Below are 21386 nucleotides of genomic sequence, written 5' to 3'. Positions count from 1 at the left end.
GACAACAACTTTCATACCTTTTATGGACCTTGACACTGTTATTTATTTGGCAGTCTATGGGACAGTCTCAAGCCTCCCAGTTTTCATCCAAAATATCTTAAATTGTGTTCCAAAGATGAACTCAGCTTTTACGGGTTTGGAACGACATGGGGGTAAGTGATTAATGACAAACTTTTCATTTTGGGGTGGAGTATCCCTTTAATAGTCAGTCAAATTTATGACAGTTTGAGGAAACTAACCAGTAGGCTATCTACAAAAACTAGAGATGCCTGATCTTGAGTTTTCATGGACGATTATAATTGTCAGTAAATTTGCTGATTCTGATACTGGTTGCTGAATTTTTTTTCTATAAGCAAGAGACAAGAAAGAATGATAAAGTATATGAACAAGCTGTTTATCTGCTCTATTACTGTATTTTATTCACAGTCCAAACAAAGATGTTACATACATGTATCAAGAGCATGATATTTTTTATTAGATTGTACAATTACAAAATTTAAAGCAAACAGAGTGGTCCTGCACTGGCCAAAGACTATAGAATACTTCAAGCTATGTAATACTTAAAGCTATGCTAAAAATGGTCCAATCTCCTTATGGTCCAATAGAGGCAAGTCCTGCAGAGTTTAGCTACAACTTTCCTCAACACACCTGCCTGGAAGTTTCAAATATACCAAGTAAGACCTTGATTAGCTGGTTCAAGAGTTGTTGATCAGGGTTGGAGCAAAACTCTGCAGGACACCGGTTCTGCAGGACCGAGTTTGGTGACCCCTGATGTACATGGACTACTACCATCCCTCCAAGTTTCAAGTCTCCACAACTGCCCGATCAGTTTTAGGTGGAGATTGCTGATCCTTGGCCATTCTATTACAATAGAGTTTCACCGTGCTTGAACCCCTAAAAACAAAAAAATCAAAGAGAGAGGTTGCAAGGACGACATAAAGTTAATATATTGGATTTAAGATTTTTGGATTAAAAAGGGCATGAATTAAAAAATTATAATAATGATAAAAATAAGCCATTTATAATAAACACTGCAATATTCCATAAAAAAGAAGAAGAAGAAGAAGAATTGTCCATTTAGATTTCATGGAGATTTTGCCTTGTAGCAATTTCCTAGGGGATAAATTTGAATGAGGATCTGCAAAATGTTTAAATGTAATTTACTGGCTCATACTTGGAAAATTTCAATACACCCTTTGGCTAAAAATTGTGCTCATCCCACACTGTGTTAAAGAAACTGAGCTTGCTTAACATAATCTTGGATGTACAATGGAAGCCATAATGGGGCCAAGCAAGTACTAGTAAACACCTAAAACTGAGCTAAAAAGACTCAATTTAGCAACCGTAAAGCAACACAGTGGGATCCACCCTAGCGAGTTTTAGACAAGTAGCAGCACTAACATTTTCTTTAGAATGTATGTATATTTATTGGGCAGGGCAGAACAGTCAAGCATAGCCTAAAATAGCCTACAGTCGTTTTGAGGGCTGAAACACGTCTGTGCTGCTGAACTGCTGGTGATAGTCCAGATTCAAGGCACATCTTGAGGAAAATGTTTTCTAAATGTTCAAGCAAAAATACTGTGATATCACCATATTTATATAGCAGTCATTATGCTGGCGATTTTGGCTTGTGTCCCATGGGCAGACAATACACCGCGTATCACAGTCGATTTGTTTCTCCGCCCCGAAGCAACAAGTGCACTGATGCTGTCCAATACCGTCGCGACGCTTGCCTGGAGCCAAGGCTCTCTGCCTGAGCACTTCAACCGAAGCGAACCAACTTCAAACTTTTAACTGAAGCCGTTCTGACCCGCAAATCTAACTCATGCCCGGTTAATTTCGTTCATGCGCCGTTAAATCCCCTGAGGGAGTGTCAAGTGCCTGAGCCACACATTTCATGGAAAGTTTTCCGTCTCGATAGATCTGTGACCACGGGGTGTTTGTTCTTGTGAATACTTGCTCCGGACGAAAAGATCGGTTGGCTGTTTGTTCACTAACGTTATGTACTTTCGCATTCACCGTCAGGCTGTTTAACGATTTCCGCTCAGTTAATATGCGTAATTCTTCGGACATTGGACTGTCGGAGGAGTTAGTCGAGTCGATCGAAGCCGCACAAGTGTTGTGACACCGGGCCAAGACTCCACTCAAGAAGTATGATAAAGGTAAGATTCAGTGTGTAAATAACGAATTATTGTAGCGTTTATTTAGAGAGAGCATACTGATTTTTTAAATCATTATTAAAATGAGAATATACATGTCAAAGTAATAAAAAAATGACCGTTCAGAAGTTTGGCAGCGCTTTTATCATCTTGCCAGATCCGTTGGGTTCAAAAGAAGCTGAAGGGAGGAGGGGTATTGTGTATGCGTTACTAGCCCACCGTTTGCCATGGTGATGTGGGGGGTGTTGGCGCGCGCAAAGCTTGTAGGGAGAGATCCGAGGAGACGAGGAGGGGGCTGGTTGGTGGTTTGGGGTGGCGAGGTGCTTTATGGAGAGACTGAGTTAATTAAACTTACAAATAAACGAGAGCTCTTTTTTCTTCTGTGGAAAAAACCAACTCAGTATTTGCCTTCATTCATACCCGGAGCTCGCCCGAAAATGAGCTGAAATATTTGTCTCGATCTGCCCTGCTTGAAAGGTTTTTCTTTGTGGTGGAACCAAAGGGGATTTTTCAGCTATGTTAAAAAACAAATATTTCACCCAGTGTTTTATAAATCTCTGCTTCTTAACCAGGGGGCTGAGGCCCACTAGGGGGACTCCAAAACTCAGCTTAAAACACAACAACAACGATTTAAACCAGGCTACAGTGGTTTGCTGTTCTTAACTGGTTTAGCTGGTCTCATGGTCTGGCCAGGCTGATGTTAACTGGTGGGTCAGCTACTTTAAACCTCTCAAAAACCAGCTTGACCTGACTGCGAGACCAGTAAAGACCAGAAAACGTTAGTATTATTTATTTTAGCAGAAACCGCACACAGAAAAGTGTGCTGTAAGGCGACTATATTTATATACATATAATAAAGAGTGAAAATGTTTATGTATACCACGCAAGATCTTTTATTTTAATATTTGTTCAGAGCAAATTTTATAAGATTGATTTCAAGGCCTGGCAAAATAATGATGATGAAAAGAAAAAGTCATTACAATTTCAAAAATATAAGTTTTTCTATTTATGTAATGTCTTAAATGTTTTATCAAATGAGAACTTAATATATCAGATATTAATTATAATTATATTATAGTTTTAATTATTAAAATCCTTATCCAGTAATCACTAACAACTCGAAAAATTCTTAGATAAGAAATTGTGGGAACGTACAATTCGTGAGACTTCAGGAATTACGGAAATAATCAAGGTTAATTGTGTTAATCGTTTGAAAACAAGCAGCTTTGTCGTCATTACAGCTAATGCACCAGAATTAAAGTATCTTAGCCTACGTGGGGGGCCTTCTAACATTGTCTTTGACAGTGGGGGTCCTTGAAATCCACCGTGAGAAGCACTGTTTAAATGCATTCAAGATTTTTGTAAAATAGATTACATTTAGATTTGTAAGTGACTCATTTCTCATGCTTTAATATAATGTCTAAAGTCCGCCACATGTTTATCATATGCAAACCATGTGCTGCTGTTGGCATCATAATTTATGACATAAATTAAACATGCTAGAAGAAGAATGTCAAAGAAGAATGTCAATGCAATCATAATTTGTAATTCATTGTAACAGCTGGTTAAAAGTACTATGCCCAGCACTTTCACTTCTCTGAACAATTGCCTTGCTGTAAAACATCAACACACATGGACTGGAATGCACTCCTCCCCACATAATGAGAGCGTCTGCGTTATCACAATACACGCACAAGGAACTTTAATGCCTCGCTGGGTGCCTCCTAATCTATGGCTGCCATAAATTAAGGCTAAATATCACTTCCCACCCTCTTCTCAACGATCTTACTCCCTGATAGCACACAAATGCATTGATGTGTTAAAGTGTTTAATGGTGGTTTGTCAGTAGAGATCATTTGTTTTGAAAGTGCTTATGTTTGAAAGTCATATTATGCCATAAACATTTCTTTGAATTCTATGCATGCATATAGCTAAAAGGCACAAGTTCACACACAGTTTCATTACTTACTCGCCACATGTCGTTTCAAATCTGTGTGACTGACTTTCTTCTGTGGAAAAAAAGTTAATTTTTGAAAAATATTCTGGCTGCTGTTTTTTTATACAGTATGTAATAATGGTGAATAAGAACTGGCTCCAAAATGACAAAAAACACCACTATAAACATATAAAAGTGGTTCACATGACTTGAGCGCTATACAAGTCTTCTGAAATAATACAGTAACTTTTGTGTTAGAAACGGGCAGTAATTAAAAGACTGACATCCGCCCTGTAGCTCTCCTTGGTAAGTTCATGAAAGAAGCAGCGATACTTTGAAAAAATCATTCTTTTGAGTTGGATCTTTTTAATGAATCGCAGTTGATTCAATTCACAAAACTTGTCTGAATGAATAGTTCACAAACCGGACTGATCCCATTCTCGAGTTCAGCTTACTGATTCAACAGTCCAGTCGCAATGGTTCACAGCCCACTAAAGGTGAAAATTATCTCTGAATAACTTCTTTAAGTTTATTGCTTACAGAAAGCTATTGAATGACAGAAACCTGTAATATGGTGGACAAGTAATATGAACTAATTTATGATACTTTTGCAACCTTTTTGAAGCCTTTTAAAATCTTCTGTCCCCATTCATTGTAATTGCACTGAAAAGAGTTACTAAGTCACGTTTATTTATATAGCGCTTTTTGCAAAACAAATTGTTTCAAAGCAGCCTCACATTAATAAACCAAAAAAAGTGTTAAATAATCAATTATAAAACATTTTCAATTTCAGCTGTAAAGCAGCTCTACAGAAAGAAAAAGGTGTCATTATTCAGCTCAAGTTAGTTTTTTTTTTAATTCAGTTCATTTCAATGACAGTGTTGATGTTGCAAAAATCTCAATATCCAGCTCAATTCAGTTCAAATGTATTCTCATCCAATAGTGTCAGTGCAGTTAAATCTATTATATTACTAAATAATAAACACTTTATTATTATTATTATTATGCAGATTTTCTCCCTTTGTGTTCCATTGAATAAAAAAGTAACTTACACAGATTTGGAATGACATAAGTGTGAATAAATAATGACAATTTCTTTTTTTTCTTTTTTTTTTTTGATGCACTGTCTCTTTAAAGGAATACTTCGCTCAAAAATAATATTCTGTCATTATTTACTCACCCTCAAGTTGCTCCAAACCTTCTTTCTTCTGCTGAACATAAAAGAAGATACTTTGCAGAATGTTAGTAACCAAACAGTTGACGGTAGCCATTGACTTCCACTGTTTTTTTTCTTCTTCTCTACAACACAACAACTACCACCAACAACTCTTTTAACAACAACATTCAAAAAAACATCATCATATTGTCATACAGGCTAGGAACAACTAGTGATGACAGAATCTTCACTTTTGGGTGAACTATCCCTTTAAATCCAACTTCTTGTTCCACATGTTTAGTGAAAGATCTGACCTTTCCATAAAGCTTTTTTTTTTTTTTCGCATTTGTATTGACATGCACTTCCTTGACATGTTTTCCACTAGTGGACGTGGAGTAGACCAATGCAGGTCATGAGACAGGTGAGATGAATGGGGTGTCAAATGTAGCATTACTTGATGCTTCCCATGCCTGAAGCAGGCTGGGTGTGTCTGCCTCCTACCTGTGCTTATTGTTCTCACTGACAAAAAGAGAACTGGGTCGTAATATGGTAGGTGGTATCAGTACCCGAACAAAAATAATAAATCATATACGCCAAACCTACCAGACTGATTTAAGAGGTTTATGCTTCAGTGAACATCATCTCTCTCTACACACATGTGGTTATATGTGTGTAAGTGTATTTGACAGTATGCAGATATATTGATGTTAGTCCAGACTAATAAAGCCTCATAATCAGATTAGGACAGGGCGAGGGGTGCTACACACGTTATCATGTGGGTCTAAACGAGTGCAATCTTGTCCGGAGGGATGAAGAAAGCTAGCGTCCTTAAACATTTTCACTGTGAAACTCTCTTTTAGCCAGTGAAAGGATCATCATCGGGTGAGTCAAATTAAATCTTTTCACACTCACTCCAAACACTGAAAATAAATGTAAGATAAATCAACAAAGATATAAATAAAGCAGAAAGTCTGGATGGCTAAAGGGCGGTTTTTGCTTGTTGCAATTGTGGCTTTGGTAATTTTCCTACTACTATTTAAATAAAGCAAGCATGGACTTCATTCCATAGTGATGTGACAGCATGGCAGGACTTGCTCATCTTGATGGGCAGATTAAGAGAACTGGTGTGGTTGGTTATTCTTAGGAATTTCCTTAGTCAGGAAGCATCATTTTGGGCTTGTCTCTTTTAATTTGTGTTGTATGAAGTCATCCTTCACAGCTGTCACCTTCATTTTAAAGGGACAGTTCACTCAAAAAACAAAAATCATTTAGTCAACATCATGTCATTCCAAACTAGAATGACCTTTTTCCTCTGTGGATGAATGTTTCTGTTAATTTAATGAACACAGAGACATTTTTCAGAATATGTTCTTTTGTTTACTCAGAAGAAAGTCAGATAGTTTTGGAACGACATGATGTTGACTAAATAATGACAAAATGTGATTATTATTATTTATTTTTTTATTGAATATTCCTTTAAGAACTGTGATTTTTCTTATAAATTTTTTATTTTGTTTTAAAGCTCCAGGCTCACAATTGTAATATTTCACTGTAAAAAATGAAAAAGAAAAACTAATTAAAATGACAAAAGTTTAATTATTTATGTCTGTCTTAATTAATTCATTTTGTGCTTTTTTAATTTAGAAAACCATAGGGAACCATTAAAGCTTCTCTTTAGTTCCCATATTATCTAAGGCATATTGTGATTTTTGGTTTTATTTCAATTAACCGTGTAGCTGTATGTTTAATGCTTCAGTGGGTAAAAAATATTTTCTTCCTTGTGTTAAAACCTTTAAATAAGTCTTTTATCAGGCCGCATAAATTATTTTTCCTCCTCCATCTGGAGCTGGAAAATAAGTAAAATAGTTCTTGGCTGTGTCTGTATGCATCATAAAGGCATGCTTGGCTTTAAGAAGGTCATGTCAGTGTTCAGTATGCGTGCATCAGTGCATATTAGTTGTAGGTGTGTTTTGGGTGTATTAGAGGCTTCCGTAGGCATGCTTGTGTTTATTTTTGTCTGAATACTTGTCTAGGGAGTTTAGTTTGAGCCTGACTCCAGCTGGTAGCTGCACAGAAATAGTTTGGACTTCTAATGAATACTTACTTGGCAACAGTGATGATGCAGAGGAGGAAGAGGAGGAGAGAGGCGTAGCTTTAAACTCAGAAACTTTGGACATGTGAGAAGACTGAGGAGTGACTTGGAGTGACTTCTTTCAAAGCTCTAGTTAAACAGCTTCTTTCTCATGCCTCGATGGAGCTGAGTGTTTATGGGTAGTAGGTCTTGATGTGATAGACAGAAACAAACATTTCAGTCAATACGTGTTAAAAAAAAAAAAAACGTTTTAAATGATTGAACAAAGATAAAATTAAGACTAAAAAGCAATTCTGATGGTTAAACAAGAAATATTTCCATAGTTAATGTGATGAACTGTGAGCTTGAAGTGGTTGAACAATGAAGTGGTCATAAACTATATAATGTCAAAGGTCCAAGTCTTTGATACTACATGAAAAAGTTTGGAGATTTGAGAATCATCTTAGTGAGGTAAGACTGGATCACATTTAATCTACACTGTAAATATGTATTTAATTTCATTTTCCACAATTTTCTCAGCAACTGACAATTTATTTGTTATTTTAATTTGTGGGCTTTTATAAACAAGTATTGATATCATAAAATTGATGTGATTTATTTGTGATTAAACAGTTTATCAGCATATAGTACATCTGTTCATTCTGACTCGGTAAAAAATGGGTTAAAGCAGCTAAAACTCCTAAAGTGGACCCCTCTCTCCTTACTCAGAATATAGCTTGAAAACTTTGGGCAATTTATTGCATTAATCACAGTGGATTAGAGGTTTTCATTGCTTACTCATGCTTACAAAAGCCTTTCATCATAACGAACATCGCACCAGGCAATGACGTTCCACGCCCTGTTAGAGGGGCCTCTCTTTCTTAGGAAAAAAGGCATAGCTTAAATCTTTTACAGGAAATTTTACAGCACTTAGTGTAACCTACTCATGAGCAAAACTCTCATGCTACTAACTGACACCCTCCAATTTGCCAGATAAAGTCATTATTCATCCATAGGAGGAACATTGAAGCTTAATTTACACTTGTGGGTGGATAAGAACACTTTGAATTGCTTCACCTGTGTTGAGTTTTATATTGCACAGGTCAAGTAATCAAACAGGTAATATGTGACTCTGGAACACAAAACTAGCCATAAGGGTAAATTTTTTTAAATTGAGATTGATGCATCATCTGAAAGCTAATTAAATAATAGGACGAATGAATGGAATAGGACGATATTTGGCCGAGATACAACTATTTGAAAATCTGGAATCTGAGGGTGCAAAAAAATCTAAATATTGAGAAAATCGCCTTTAAAGTTGTCCAAATGAATATTTAGCGATGCATTTTACTAATCAAAAATGTAGTTTTAATATATTTACAGTAGGAAATTTACAAAATATCTTAATGGAACTTGATCTATACTTCATATCCTAATGATTTTTGTCATAAAAGAAAAATCAATTTTGACCCATACAATGCATTTTTGGCTATTGCTACAAATTTACCCCAGCAACTTAAGACTGGTTTTGTGGTCCTGGGTCACATATAAGGATAAAGTTGAAAGTTCTTTCATAATCTGACTTATCAAGGTTATGGTTATCATAATGGTGTTGTATTGTTTCATTGAAGTGTAAAGTTAAAATCTTTCTCAGACAAAACAGTGGGTCATTGATTGTCTCACTCCACGTCACATGGTTTGTGTTCTTTGTTCCAAGACCTGATGCAGATTTGTCAGCTTGTTCAACAAGATTAAACTCTCCAATCTGGTTCTGCAGGCACCTTCGTCAGACCCACAGGGCCCCTCTCACAACAATGACCTGCAGAGTGACCCTTACACAGATGAGCAGCTGATGAATCCAAGTCTGAGGTCTGGTTGTACAGTCCATATGCAACCAGTCCTGTCCGAGCCTTGCTTTGAGGAGAACCGGCTTAACAGACTGAATTCTCAGGCCCAGACTGTTCCTGTGATTGCCGATGGCCAGGCCAAACTGTATCCCTCCAGGGCTGTGCGTCTGTTTCCCACCCAGACAAAATGTGAGGACAATGCTTCGCTCAGAGGACCACCCGTCACACCACAGGCTTGGTCTGGATTGTCTAGTTTCCGTGTCATGGGTTCTTTCAAAAAACTGCGGACTTCTGTATTCCAAGGAATCCAGAACCGGAGCAATGCGATGGCAGCCGGTCAGGAGAGAAATCTGTCCTCCATGATTGAGGATGGCAGTAGTTTTTTAGTAACCAAACGAGACATTGCAACCAGTCAAATCCAGGAAACTGACAAAGTGTCAAATGGGACGACTCGAACCAGAAAGACGTCTTCGGTTTCGGATGAAGAGGACGTGTGTGGGTTTCAGAGGAATTCCCATTTCTCTCAGAGTATCCGCAAGGCTTATGGGGCAGGACGGATCTCATTGCTTGACTTAGTTAAGACAGAGAGCCCAACTACCAGTGAGCCTGACCCCAGCAGCACTGTGGAGTCCATCGTACCTTGCAAGAACCTTGAGACTCAAGAAAATGTCAATGTTCTCAAAAGACTAAGCAAGAGTGCAGATAATCTCCATGTCTTCAAGGGTCATTTTAAACACAATGTCACCTCAGCTGAGCCACAGAACCCAGAATGCCCCAGTACTATAATTCTTCAGAGGACCACCAGTTCTTCATCGGCTGACTTGCAGGAACATGACTCAGGTAGACGTCAAAGCCCCTTGAGGACACGTGGACGTCTGCAAAAACTTGTTGGTAGTTTAACTGACCTGTCAGTCAAGCGTAAAAACATGCCAGACCCCTCCCCCAGAGTATCTCTGTCACCTTTCAGTCAGCTACATGATGACTACTCCCGCAGAACCCCATGTGTACCATTAAGTGGGCGCCAGCGGAGGCCTTCACCCACACCCAGCAAGGCCCAGCAGAACAACACTCACCATCACATCCCAAAGTTACACCCCGCACCCTCCTGTCCTGCTGTCTTTAGTTCCACTCTAAATGACTCTTTGGAGCCTCCTATCAAAACAACAGCCCTAATAAGTGACTATGTTCAGGTAGCTGTTTCCTCGACAGATTTGTGTTTAGATGCCCCAGTCTGTCCACTGGAAGAATACTGTGAACCTATGGAATGCCATCAAAATGGAATAAATAACCACTACTCTCAAATGCCCAAGCAGTGCTCAAGCCCCAGTCAAAAACAGACAATGGTCAATGGTGGTAACGTTAACTTGGAGGTAAGACAATCCTAATGAGTCCATTTTATCCAATTTAAACTGTTATGGCCTTCTTCTTCAGTACAAGTTTAGATCTAGAGACCACATTTGTGGTTTAATGTCAGTTACCATTGAAAAAAATGGTTCTCAATATACAAATGCACAGCAGGGACATTTACATTCACAGTTGTAATCAAACTACAATGATTTTCAAATGACATAATCATGCTTTCTCCAAGAAGACACAATGCGCAACTGAATATTTGAATGATTAAATACACACTGTGTCAAATCGTCATGGGTAATTGTAGTCAGGGGTAGGTTTCTACATGCTGTATGAAACCAAGCTACAATTGTTTGTTCGGACTGGTACAATTTCTGTCAGACAAATGTGTTTACATGACATTTTAGGAAGACAAATTATTGCTTTAGACTTGAATCAAACTTTTAAAGTTCATGTAAAAGCTAAAAATGTTTCACTTGCATGAAACTATTGTGATATAGTTATTTACCAGTCTTTTCTTTGTAAAATAGTCTATTATTTCCACTTGTGTCAGGATCAGGTAAAATTGTAAAACCCAGCTAATTTCATCTAGAGATCTTCAATGGAGAACAACGAAAAGTTTATCTTTCTAGAATGGTAGACCCAGATGGTTTAGACAGCTTTATAGTACAATTAAATAACTTTTAAATATTTATTCAGATTTTTACCGCACCGTCACCACAATTTTCTTTGTGCCATTATGCTGTGAATTCTCATGTTGTATTAAACCCAGAACATTACTTTAAGACATGCACTTTGTGGCCCAAAATGTGTTTCAGAGTCAGACATTACTTGCCTACAACAAAACTGAAAAATTGTAGTGTGTGCTGCTTATATTACAATTTATGTTTACATTTGCTTGACAAGATTTGCTCTATACTTTCATATGTAACTTGTTTGTCCTCCTCCAGACGATATTGATTAACTGTAATTGATTGAATGGGTCTGACTGATAATAAGCAGCAAGACTAGACAAGCACTTTTCTTTCCGACCAAATGTGAAATCTCTAAAAAAGTGCAAGACACATGTCAGATTGTAGATGTCTTATCAACGATTTCCATAAAGAGGACAATCTTATTCTAACAGTGGTACTAAGTATTTTTTGAGAGAATCTGTACTTTGCTTGAGTTTTTATATTTCTGTCAACTTTTACTTTAACTCCACTACATTTCCTAATTAAAATGTATACTTTTACTCTTATACATTTCCCCGAAGCATATTCGTTACTTGCTACAAAATAAAGTCGGAAGAACACAGACTGCAAGAAAGCAGGTTTGACGAATCAGTGGTCTGGCGTTTGTAAGCTAGACTCCTATATAACACCTTTGCTCATGTGCAAACAAGTGCTCGCACAAGCGCGGATGATTTCATTTTCCACTCAATTTGAGGCTGGGGTGTGCAACATACAGTATATCTTCTGCGATAATATGCCAAGTGTTGTTTTAATGATCTGACATTATTGAGTATATCACAAAAACACACGTATACACCACGTGATTTAGTCTATTTAAAGGTGACCTATTATGTCCCTTTTACACAACGTAAAATAAGTCTCTGATGTCCCCAGAGTGTGTATGTGAAGTTTTAGCTCAAAATACCCCACAGTATTGGGGTAAATTGTTGAAATTGCCACTTTTAGGGTACGAGCCGAAACACGCTGTTTTTGTGTTTGTCCCTTTAAATGTAAATGAGCTGGTGCTCCTACCTCCCTTTTCAGAATAGGGTGGGGCTTCAAGAGCTCATGCTCCAGCATACCAACAACAACAAAACAGGAAAACATCACGCAGTCTGAGAGTACTGTGCATAGTAAATGCGCATTTTCATTTTTGGGTGAACTAACCCTTTAACATAGTTAATCGATATCACATGAAGAGTGCCGTTTTTTCTCGAGAGATCAGCATGATAAAAAATGTAATATTAGCATTAAGTTACTTACATTTTAGACACAGTATTGCCTGTTTTTGCTCAATTTTGCCAACTAAAATAGTTACAAACTAAAATCACAGCATTGTTTTGCGTCTCTGAGCAATACGCAGGACGATGTTTCCTTCTTGGATGAATTTGCTTTTTGAACGAATAGGTTGAATTAATGATTCAGTCACTCACTCATTAACACAATTAAATGCTTCGTTCCTGAATGAATCAGCCGTTTGAATGAATCGGTTTTTAATTTCACATTTCAACAATTTTTCATGTTTTAAATAATTTTAAATATCTGTAATGTTATTCAGCATTTTATGTTTAAAATAAAGCATTATTTATGCATTTGTAACTGCAGGTAAATGCATCCATGTCCCCTCTGAGCTGCATTAATCTGTGTAATAAAAATAAAATTTTATATTAAAAAAAATACAAATCTAAATGCCACTTCAGATGCAGATTCCAGAAATGTTTTCTTATGTTGGAATGAAAGAGACTTTACTAGATGAAGTGCATCTTATGCTTACCCAAAGATACAAAATGGATCTTGAACTTTCATGTTTTGCGTCATATGTTCCTCACAGGGGTGACCTTTGTATCTGATGATGCAACCACAACCTCGATCTGATATCATTTTGTAGTCAATCAGGACAAACCGATGCATTTCATTGCTCTGGCTTGATTTGTTGATCACACCTGCCAACAACTGTATGTTTTATTGGAAGAATGACTTTCACAATTCGTTCTCTGGAGTGGTACATCGCAACAGTGTCACATAGGCTGCTAAGAGGCACACAGCAGGTAGAGTTAATGATTAGCTGACGTTTATGATTAGCGGGATTGCCTAAAAACAGCTTCTGGACCTGGGGCTGGACACGTATCAGCAAAGACGGTGTCTCCTCCCCAGACGAACAACCCAAGGTTCGAAGTTCAGTAATCAATCCAAGTGCAAATGGACTCCAATAGGTCAGGGGAATATAACAAAAAGGAGTAGACAAGCTACAGTGAGCCCAGTCAAACTTTGTTTGGCTTGTCTATTTGTGTTTGTGCGTGTGTGCATGGATGTGTTTGCATATATGTGTTGTGTACCTCCTTAAACATGGTGCTTATTTATTGTGTGCCTTTTCAGTGTCTATGGACTGAAGAGAGAGAGACTGATGATCTTGAGGTAAGATATCTGTTATTATATTGTATTTTTACACAGTGGATTATAGGCAGACAGCAATCAGCAGAGAATAGAAAACTAAAATGTGATTGCCTTGTTGTACAGATAGACCTCCATTCAATCAGCTTATTTTTTTTTTTTTTTTTGCCAAACAACAGTTTTAAATATCAGTTTTATTAATCACTTAAGAAAACTGGTTTTCTGAATTCATACTGTCACTATTACTCAAAATTGTAAGAATAAAAAAAAAAGTAATGTTTTGAAATTAGAAATTTAAAAACGAATACATTGCAGTAAATTGCTTTTTTGTAAGGACACATTAAATAAAAAATAGAAATGCATTTTTCTGATTCATGTAAAATATGCTAGAAATTAAAATGTATTCGTTTTAAACTAACTGATGATATTTGTCTTCTCCTATAGGCTTCATCAGATATCACAAAAGCGTTTCTCAAAAGTGATGAGATCTCAACCGCTGCTTCTTCACCTGTCACAAACACCTGTTCCTCAGAATCCCCCCTGGTAACTCCAACAACACCAATCTCTCCACCCTTTGCCAGTGACTCTCCCGTTTCTGTAGTGGCCAGGAAAAGGGCAGGTCGCTCCAGACCCCGGCCAGTGTCTGACTATGACCAGCTGGCCAGCTCAAAATACTGCATCCCAGAGGAGGACAGGGAGTATGAGACTATGGACTACACATCCCAGAAGGACTACAATACCAATAGCAGCTACACAGAGAGTAACAGACCTGAGAATGGTCATGTTTGCACTCAAACAGAGAGCAGAAAGAGACGTCCCATCTCTGTTATTGGAGGAGTGGATCTGTTTTCATCACCAACTGCTGAGCAGAAGGACGACACTGAAAGCTTGCCTTCTGTAAGGCCATTTCTCCAAATGTTGTTTTGTTGTTAAATTTCTGCACTATTAGCCAAATCAAATCAAGTGTTTTAGAAAGGGTTTGCCAAAATTTATGCAAACGGTCCATTGGATGAGGCTGGTATTTCTGATTGGCTAAAGACTCTAGTTGAGATGCTTAATGTAAGGTGTTAAAAAACACTAACAGCAGAATGAATGAGTACAAAAACTATTTATGTGTCAGAAGCATTTGTTCGTGCCATTGCTTAGATAGGCCTTGTGGACTTTGAAATCTGCTTACATTGGCATTTATTTGTGAGCAGATGCTTTCTTATCAAAATAACTTATCAAAAATGTGCATATGTGCATTAATTAACAATTATTCTCAGGTAGTCTGAATATATCAAGTACTATGAATAGCCAAGCTATAGTGAGTGCATTTCGTAGAGTGTTCAGCAGTGTTGGCTGATGAAAATAATTTACATGGTTCCTGCAGAAGTTTCTCAGAAGCTCAATCCTTAATAACATACAGATGTTTGGCGATCTAAACACTAATGTGGTCCCGGTAGGTCTCTTCCTTGGGGTGTAGCATTATGGGTTTATAATGTAATAGTTCAGGTGGCTTGAAAAAACTCTGAATAGAACTACTTTTCTTCTCTACCAACAATAACAATTTAGTAGAAACGCTGAATCAGACAGTCATTTCCTTGATGCGTCACTTCAGTGACATGAGATATGAGAAAATTAAGCCTGTTTTAGGATCTTTTTTTTTTCTTATTAAATCTTATTCTCAGTAATACCGTGGTCTTCAACAGGGGTCCAGGGGTGAAGTTAAAAGTTTTATTGTCCAGCATGAAATTCAATGTTATGTTTGTAATGTTATGTACTTGGCCGAGCGGATGAGCTGAAATTGCACTGTTTATTATCTAATCATAGGTTATTGTCCTGCTCTGTACAGTCACTGAACTCTGAACATAAGGCCTGCTGGACAGTGGGCTCCTTTGAAGTCTGCTGATTAAAGTCTAATATGTCATGCTTTGTTTCAGCCGGTATCTCGTCCTCCAGTTCCCTCTCACAGAGTGCCTCCATACCGGGCCATGTCTGCCCGCCTGAGACCCTGCGTCTTCTCCCAAAGCACACCTATCGGTCTGGATAGGATGGGCCGGCACAAAGTGCGCAGAGTGCTCAGCGGTGAGTGTGTTTCTGTTAATATCCCTGAGTGTGTGCACTAAACCTATAAACATAAGCGCCTCAATGGTGAGATTGTTTTTTTAATGAATACTGATTCTTTTGCTGTAATTTTTAACCTCATTCAATGTGGTTATATTATAGATGGGAGCTGTGATCCAATGCTTGATGACAGTGTGAGTGAGGAGGACGGCAGCTGTGAAGAACTGACTGAAGGAACACCATATCTCCAATCAGAAGTCGACCTTTTCACTCTCAATCAGGTATCATCATTTTAATTTTTTATATTGTAATAATTATTAATTAATTATAGTATTATTTAATAGAATAATATTATATTATTATTATAATTTAGCAATAATTATTTATATTATTGCAGAGTTGTTTTAGTGTTTGCATATGTCCTTGTGTATTATAATGTCTCTCTTTCTCCAGTATATACAATCGGGTCATGCCGTGTATGCAGAGGCTCTGTGGGACCATGTCACAATGGAAGAGCAGGAGCTGGCCTTTAAAGCCGGGGATGTGATCCGGGTTCTGGATGTTCGGGAGCAGGATTGGTGGTGGGGGGCGGTGGGCGACCACGAGGCCTGGTTTCCCTCCAGCTTTGTGCGAGTGAGTTGCACTATAACCCTCTCTGAGTAATGAATGTGAAACAAAAGCCACACAGATTGAAAGTAACGCTTAACCATAGTAACACATTCTGAGTGATTGCTACGGGTGACCCAAGAGGAAATGCTAGATGTGTCATCACGGTTGCATGTGCTGATTGACCGGTTTGGAAGAAACGCAGGTGTATGGAATGGTGTCTTTAATTGTTCTGAGCTGTAGATTAATGCATCTCATTGTCAATCTATAGCTCTTTTAAGATCCAACAAGATGAGTCAATCAGACACAAAGAGGCTTGATTTGATCAAGACATCCTGTAGAAGTGAATTAACCAGTTGTATCAATCACAATTGATTGTTATCTTAAAATTGTGCCTAATCATGGTTCCCCTCAGTTTGATCCTCTGGAATGAATCATAATGATATGTTTTTGTCGGTTCGGGTGAATCAGGAGGATTCCAGCAGTGATAGTGTGGAAATCGCACCGGATGCAGACGAATCCGTCCCATCAGATGCACATAAACAAAACTCGCAGCACAGACAGCAGATGAGAGCCAATGTGGTCAAAGAGATCATGGACACAGAGCGCGTTTACATCAAACATCTCAAAGATATCTGTGAGGTGAGCCTCCATCCCAGCCGTTTCAGTTTTACCTTTTGCTTTAGTTTAATCGGTTTGTTTTGTGGTCTGTGTATGGTCTCTGTATAAGGAACCCTTATCTTTAATTTACGCCTAAATGGTAACCAATCTCTTATGCCTATCGTTTAAAATATGAGATCAAATTTGACACACATTTGACTTCTTTCAAGATAATTATGTAATCTCTAAGAAAATGTGCTCATTGTAGTTCAATGATCTTTAACTCCTTCCTATGGGAATACAGGACTACTAGCATACTGCACTGCACACTACCATTCAAAAGTTTGGGTCAGATTTTTTTTTTTTTTTTTTCAAAATGAGAAAATATTCCAAATACATGTTCTATTCATCTGAGAAAATAAAGCATTACTCTTTCCACAAAAATATTAAGCTGCACAATTGTTTTCATCATTGATAATAATACTAAGTGTTTCTTGAGCAGCAAATCATCATATTAGAATGATTTCTGAAGGCTCGTGTGACACTGAAGACTGGAGTAATAATGCTGAAAATTCAGCATCTTTGCATTTTTATTTACATGAGTTAAGTCCAATGGAAATAAATAGTTGTGTTTTACAAGTTTGTGTGAAAAGCATCTTAACCTTTGGATATCTTATCAAAAAATGAGTTAAGAAAGAGGTGGTAAATATTTCATAGCTCAAATTTATTACAGTTTATCAGTCAGACTGTGTTTATCCAGCAGTCTCACTGATGACCTCCGCTGGTCAAATGCAAAAAAATATTTTTCACTGAAGGAAAGCTTTCCAAAGCAATGCAGAAATATCTAAATGAAACAATGTTAAATTAGTTGTTTCAATCCAAAATGATTTGCTGTTGTAGGGATACATCCGTCAGTGTAGAAAGCACCCTGGCATGTTTACAGATGCACAGCTAAAAACAATCTTCAGCAACATTGAGGACATCTACAGGTTCCAGCGAAAGTTTCTCAAGGAGCTAGAAAAGAAATACAACACTGAAAACCCTCATCTCAGTGAGATTGGCTCCTGCTTCCTTCAACAGGTACCTTCACACGCACAAGAACCATTGGAATGAAAGTTTTCCTCACAAATTGCTCATATAATTTTATATCTTTTTCTCCCTCTCAGGAGGACGGTTTCTCCATATATTCAGAATACTGTAACACACATCCAGTGGCATGCACTGAATTGCAGCGATTGATGAAACAAAGCAGATATAAACACTTCTTCGAAGCCTGTCGTCTCTTACAGCAGATGATCGATATCTCCATTGCTGGCTTCCTACTCACACCTGTACAGAAGATTTGTAAATACCCTCTTCAGCTGGGAGAGCTTTTGAAATACACACCCAAAGACCACAGGTAGCTCATCCTCATACACAAGTTTGGTGTTGGTAGGATTTTTTTTTAATGTTTTTGAAAGTTTCTTATGCTCACTAAAGCTGCATTTATTTGATAAAAAAAAAAAAAACATGTTTTTCATTCCAATGCTCTACTTTTCCATTGTTTTTCTATGTATACATGCGCTGGACGGACGTGTATGACTTCTTTTGCAGTGTATCACACTTGAGCGTTGCATTTTTAAGACAATCTGTCAAGTTAAAGAATTTCAGTTTTTACACACAGCGCCGCTCATCAATGTCAGTTCCAAAACACCAGACCAATCAGAAGACCCCGGAGGCGGGGCAAGCATTGCAAGCTTTTGTTTATAATGGCAATTTGGCATGGCAACTATTTTATTTGACAACAACATGGTGGAGGAGGAATTCTGCGCTGTGCTTTTTAAAAAAAAAAAAAACATTACTGAGCACTGCGCCTTGCGATTTTCTGTGTGAACGGCCCATAAAAGTATTAAATCCTTTCAAAACAATGTACTCACCCCAAACTTGTTGTACATGTTTATTTTTTGTTATCAAAAGGATCATAATAAAGTAATGTTTTTTCTCTTCAGTGACTACTCAGGGGTGTGTGCTGCACACAAAGCAATGAAGAATGTGGCAAGTCTGATAAATGAGAGAAAAAGGCGACTTGAGAGCATCGACACCATCGCTCACTGGCAGGTGGCCATCCTCCACTGGGCGGTCAGTGATATTTACACACATTTACACTGTTCTCAGCATTAACCATTATTTCTGAATTATTCAGGTAGCTGCCACAGCCTCTCTGATGTTTTCGGATCAAGAATTTTTTATTAATTTCTTTTAGGGTGATGATGTGTTAACACGAAGCTCTGAGCTCATCCACTCCGGCGAGTTAACGCGGATAGTGCGGCCCAGTAAGACGCAGCAACGCAGCTACTTCCTGTTTGACCACCAACTGGTGTTCTGTAAGAAAGACGTCCTGCGGAGAGACCTGCTACACTACCGTGGTCGTATGGACACTGACCTACTCGAGCCAATCGACCTGCCTGATGGACGGCACGCTCAGCTGGGCCTCCTGAAGAACGCATTTCTCCTGCGGCATGCAGAGAACCTGAATGTGCTGTGTGTGTTGTGCTGCAAAAAGAGCCAGGACAAGCAGCGATGGCTGCAAGCGTTTGCTCGAGAGCGCAGACGGGTACAGGAAGACCAAGAGATGGGTGAGTCTCACAGTTGAAGGAATATGTGTTCTGTTTTGGGATGAAATGTTCATGCCATGAATTTAAAGAATGACGTTCATTATTTTTGTCACTTTTCAGGGATGGAGATTACTGAGGCCCAGAGGAAGCAAGCCGTTCACAACGCCAGGAAATCTAAACAAGGAAAAATGAAAAGTATGTATCTTTGTTGTCTTGGAACTGAGGTCAGAGCAGGGTTATAATAGTTCTATTATATATTACTTTTTTTTTTTCATGTTATTTTTCATTTTATTTCGGTTCTAATGTGTCTTTTCCAATTTAGTTTAGTTTTAGTTTATTTTCTAGTTTCAGTTTATTTCGTTTTTATTTTAGGTTTTTATTTTATAAGATTTATTTTAAAATGTTTATCTAGAGACATTTTCATGTTTAATACAGGTGAGATATACCATATTTCAAAAATATAAATATAATATTGGACTCATGAAAATTTATTTTAGTTTAGTTTCAGTTTTTCATTAAGTTTTAATTGTATTCTTTATTAACAATAATGACACTGGGTCTCTTTGGTGGTATTATTTATTTAATTTTTTTTTTTTTTTTTTTTGTATTCTCAATTTAGTTTTTTAGTTGTTGTTAGTTTTGTTTTTTTTTTTTTTTTAAGTTTTCTTTAGATTTTATCTTAGTTTTAATATTTAGGGTTTCCAAAGATAATGAGCTAACTGGTATAATTAAAAATGTTTATTTTTTTATGTTAAATTAAGATTAGAAAGCATAAAGCATTAAGTGTAATTGATTTCTAAAGGAATTTTCATCTTAAATACCTGCAGGTCATAAAGGTTTTAGTTTTTATAATGTACCATATATCAAAGTCACAAAAATATATATTCTTCTATTTTCTATCAAATCAATATATATACAAAAAATATTAACTAATTCCATAAAACCATACACAAATAAAATCTAGGCAATATGTATACATGGGAAATTAAATGATTTCCAAAAACTGTTGGCTAATACCATGGAATCATACTCACATTTTGTGTCTGTGCTTCCAGAAATGAATTATTCTGATCATCCTCTGCCTCCTCACCATCAGCCGCTACATCCTCTCCATCAGCGACATGTGACTGTGCCAACCAGCATCCCCCAGCAGCAGGTCTTCTCTTTAGCAGAGCCAAAGAAGAAGCCATCTCACCTGCTGTACTCACTTGCACGCAGTGCCCTCTTCAGGAAATGACAAAAAGAGACACTTCAGACACATTTAGTGTTTTTACATTGCTGATGAGATCCATAAATAATGAAATATTACTGGACACCACATCTGTCATACTCAAATGCATACACATTAATGTGTATATTTATATACATTTAAGTAGGTATGTGTGTACAAATGACATGTGCCTCAGTATAAAGGCTCATTATTGAGCCTTAGTGTGGAAAGTGTTCGTTTTTTTTTTTTTTTTTTTGTCATGTCTTTTTACTGATATGGTCAAAAAGCTGCTTCCCATTGGGTTTCTCCCATCCGTCACCTCACCTAAATGTGTCTTTTATGACAAAGACTTGTGTTCTGCTTTTTAACTAAATGTCTATATAATTTTATTGCTTTACCTGAGGCTGGAGCGTTGTAAAATGTAAAGACAGCAAACACTAACATCTATGATTCTGAAAATAAACTTGAACCAAATGCAGTGGGTTTTTTTTCAGTGGTCTCTATGGTACAAAGAGGCTGAATGCATCTATAGGATAAGTGAACACAAGGCTCACTGTCTGCACACCTGACTGATACTGTTACACTGTTAAATGGAAACGAAGCGCCTCGTGTCTTTGCCTTCATTCCGCTGCTCAAGGAAATTGGAGTGTGAACCAAAATGCGTGAAACACAAATGTCTGTGTGTACATCTATACTTTGCTCTT

The 21386-nt window shown here is 37.5% G+C and overlaps 1 protein-coding gene and 1 long non-coding RNA gene across 6 annotated transcripts; one reads left to right on the top strand and one right to left on the bottom strand.

Annotated features, from left to right (window-relative positions):
- Positions 1-123: 123 nt before the first annotated feature.
- On the bottom strand, positions 124-13236 carry LOC122135353. The gene is made up of 3 exons (XR_006153458.1): positions 13010-13236; positions 7356-7531; positions 124-894 (listed from the first exon to the last, which is right to left on the bottom strand). It is a non-coding gene; the product is annotated as an uncharacterized LOC122135353 (long non-coding RNA).
- Positions 1435-21160, top strand: LOC109096955 (spermatogenesis-associated protein 13-like). 5 transcript variants are annotated; one of them, XM_042714356.1, is made up of 14 exons: positions 1435-2162; positions 9100-10539; positions 13612-13650; positions 14071-14523; positions 15549-15693; positions 15835-15953; positions 16126-16305; positions 16735-16920; positions 17779-17958; positions 18045-18277; positions 18867-18996; positions 19121-19493; positions 19593-19667; positions 20528-21160. In XM_042714356.1, exons 1-14 carry the CDS (start codon positions 2154-2156, stop codon positions 20707-20709), a joined length of 3744 nt encoding a protein of 1247 aa, XP_042570290.1. In that variant the 5' UTR covers positions 1435-2153; the 3' UTR covers positions 20710-21160. The 5 variants fall into 5 exon arrangements, with proteins under 5 accessions (XP_042570290.1, XP_042570292.1, XP_042570291.1 ...); XM_042714357.1 differs by lacking the exon at positions 1435-2162 and adding an exon at positions 7526-7793; XM_042714358.1 differs by lacking the exon at positions 9100-10539 and having other exon boundaries at positions 1468-2162.
- The last annotated feature ends 226 nt before the right edge of the window (positions 21161-21386 follow it).

Source organism: Cyprinus carpio, chromosome A24, assembly GCF_018340385.1.
Source record: "Cyprinus carpio isolate SPL01 chromosome A24, ASM1834038v1, whole genome shotgun sequence".
Lineage (NCBI taxonomy): Eukaryota > Metazoa > Chordata > Actinopteri > Cypriniformes > Cyprinidae > Cyprinus > Cyprinus carpio.
The sequence above is the reverse complement of the archived record's forward strand: the minus strand, read 5'-3'. Positions and strand labels throughout refer to the sequence as shown.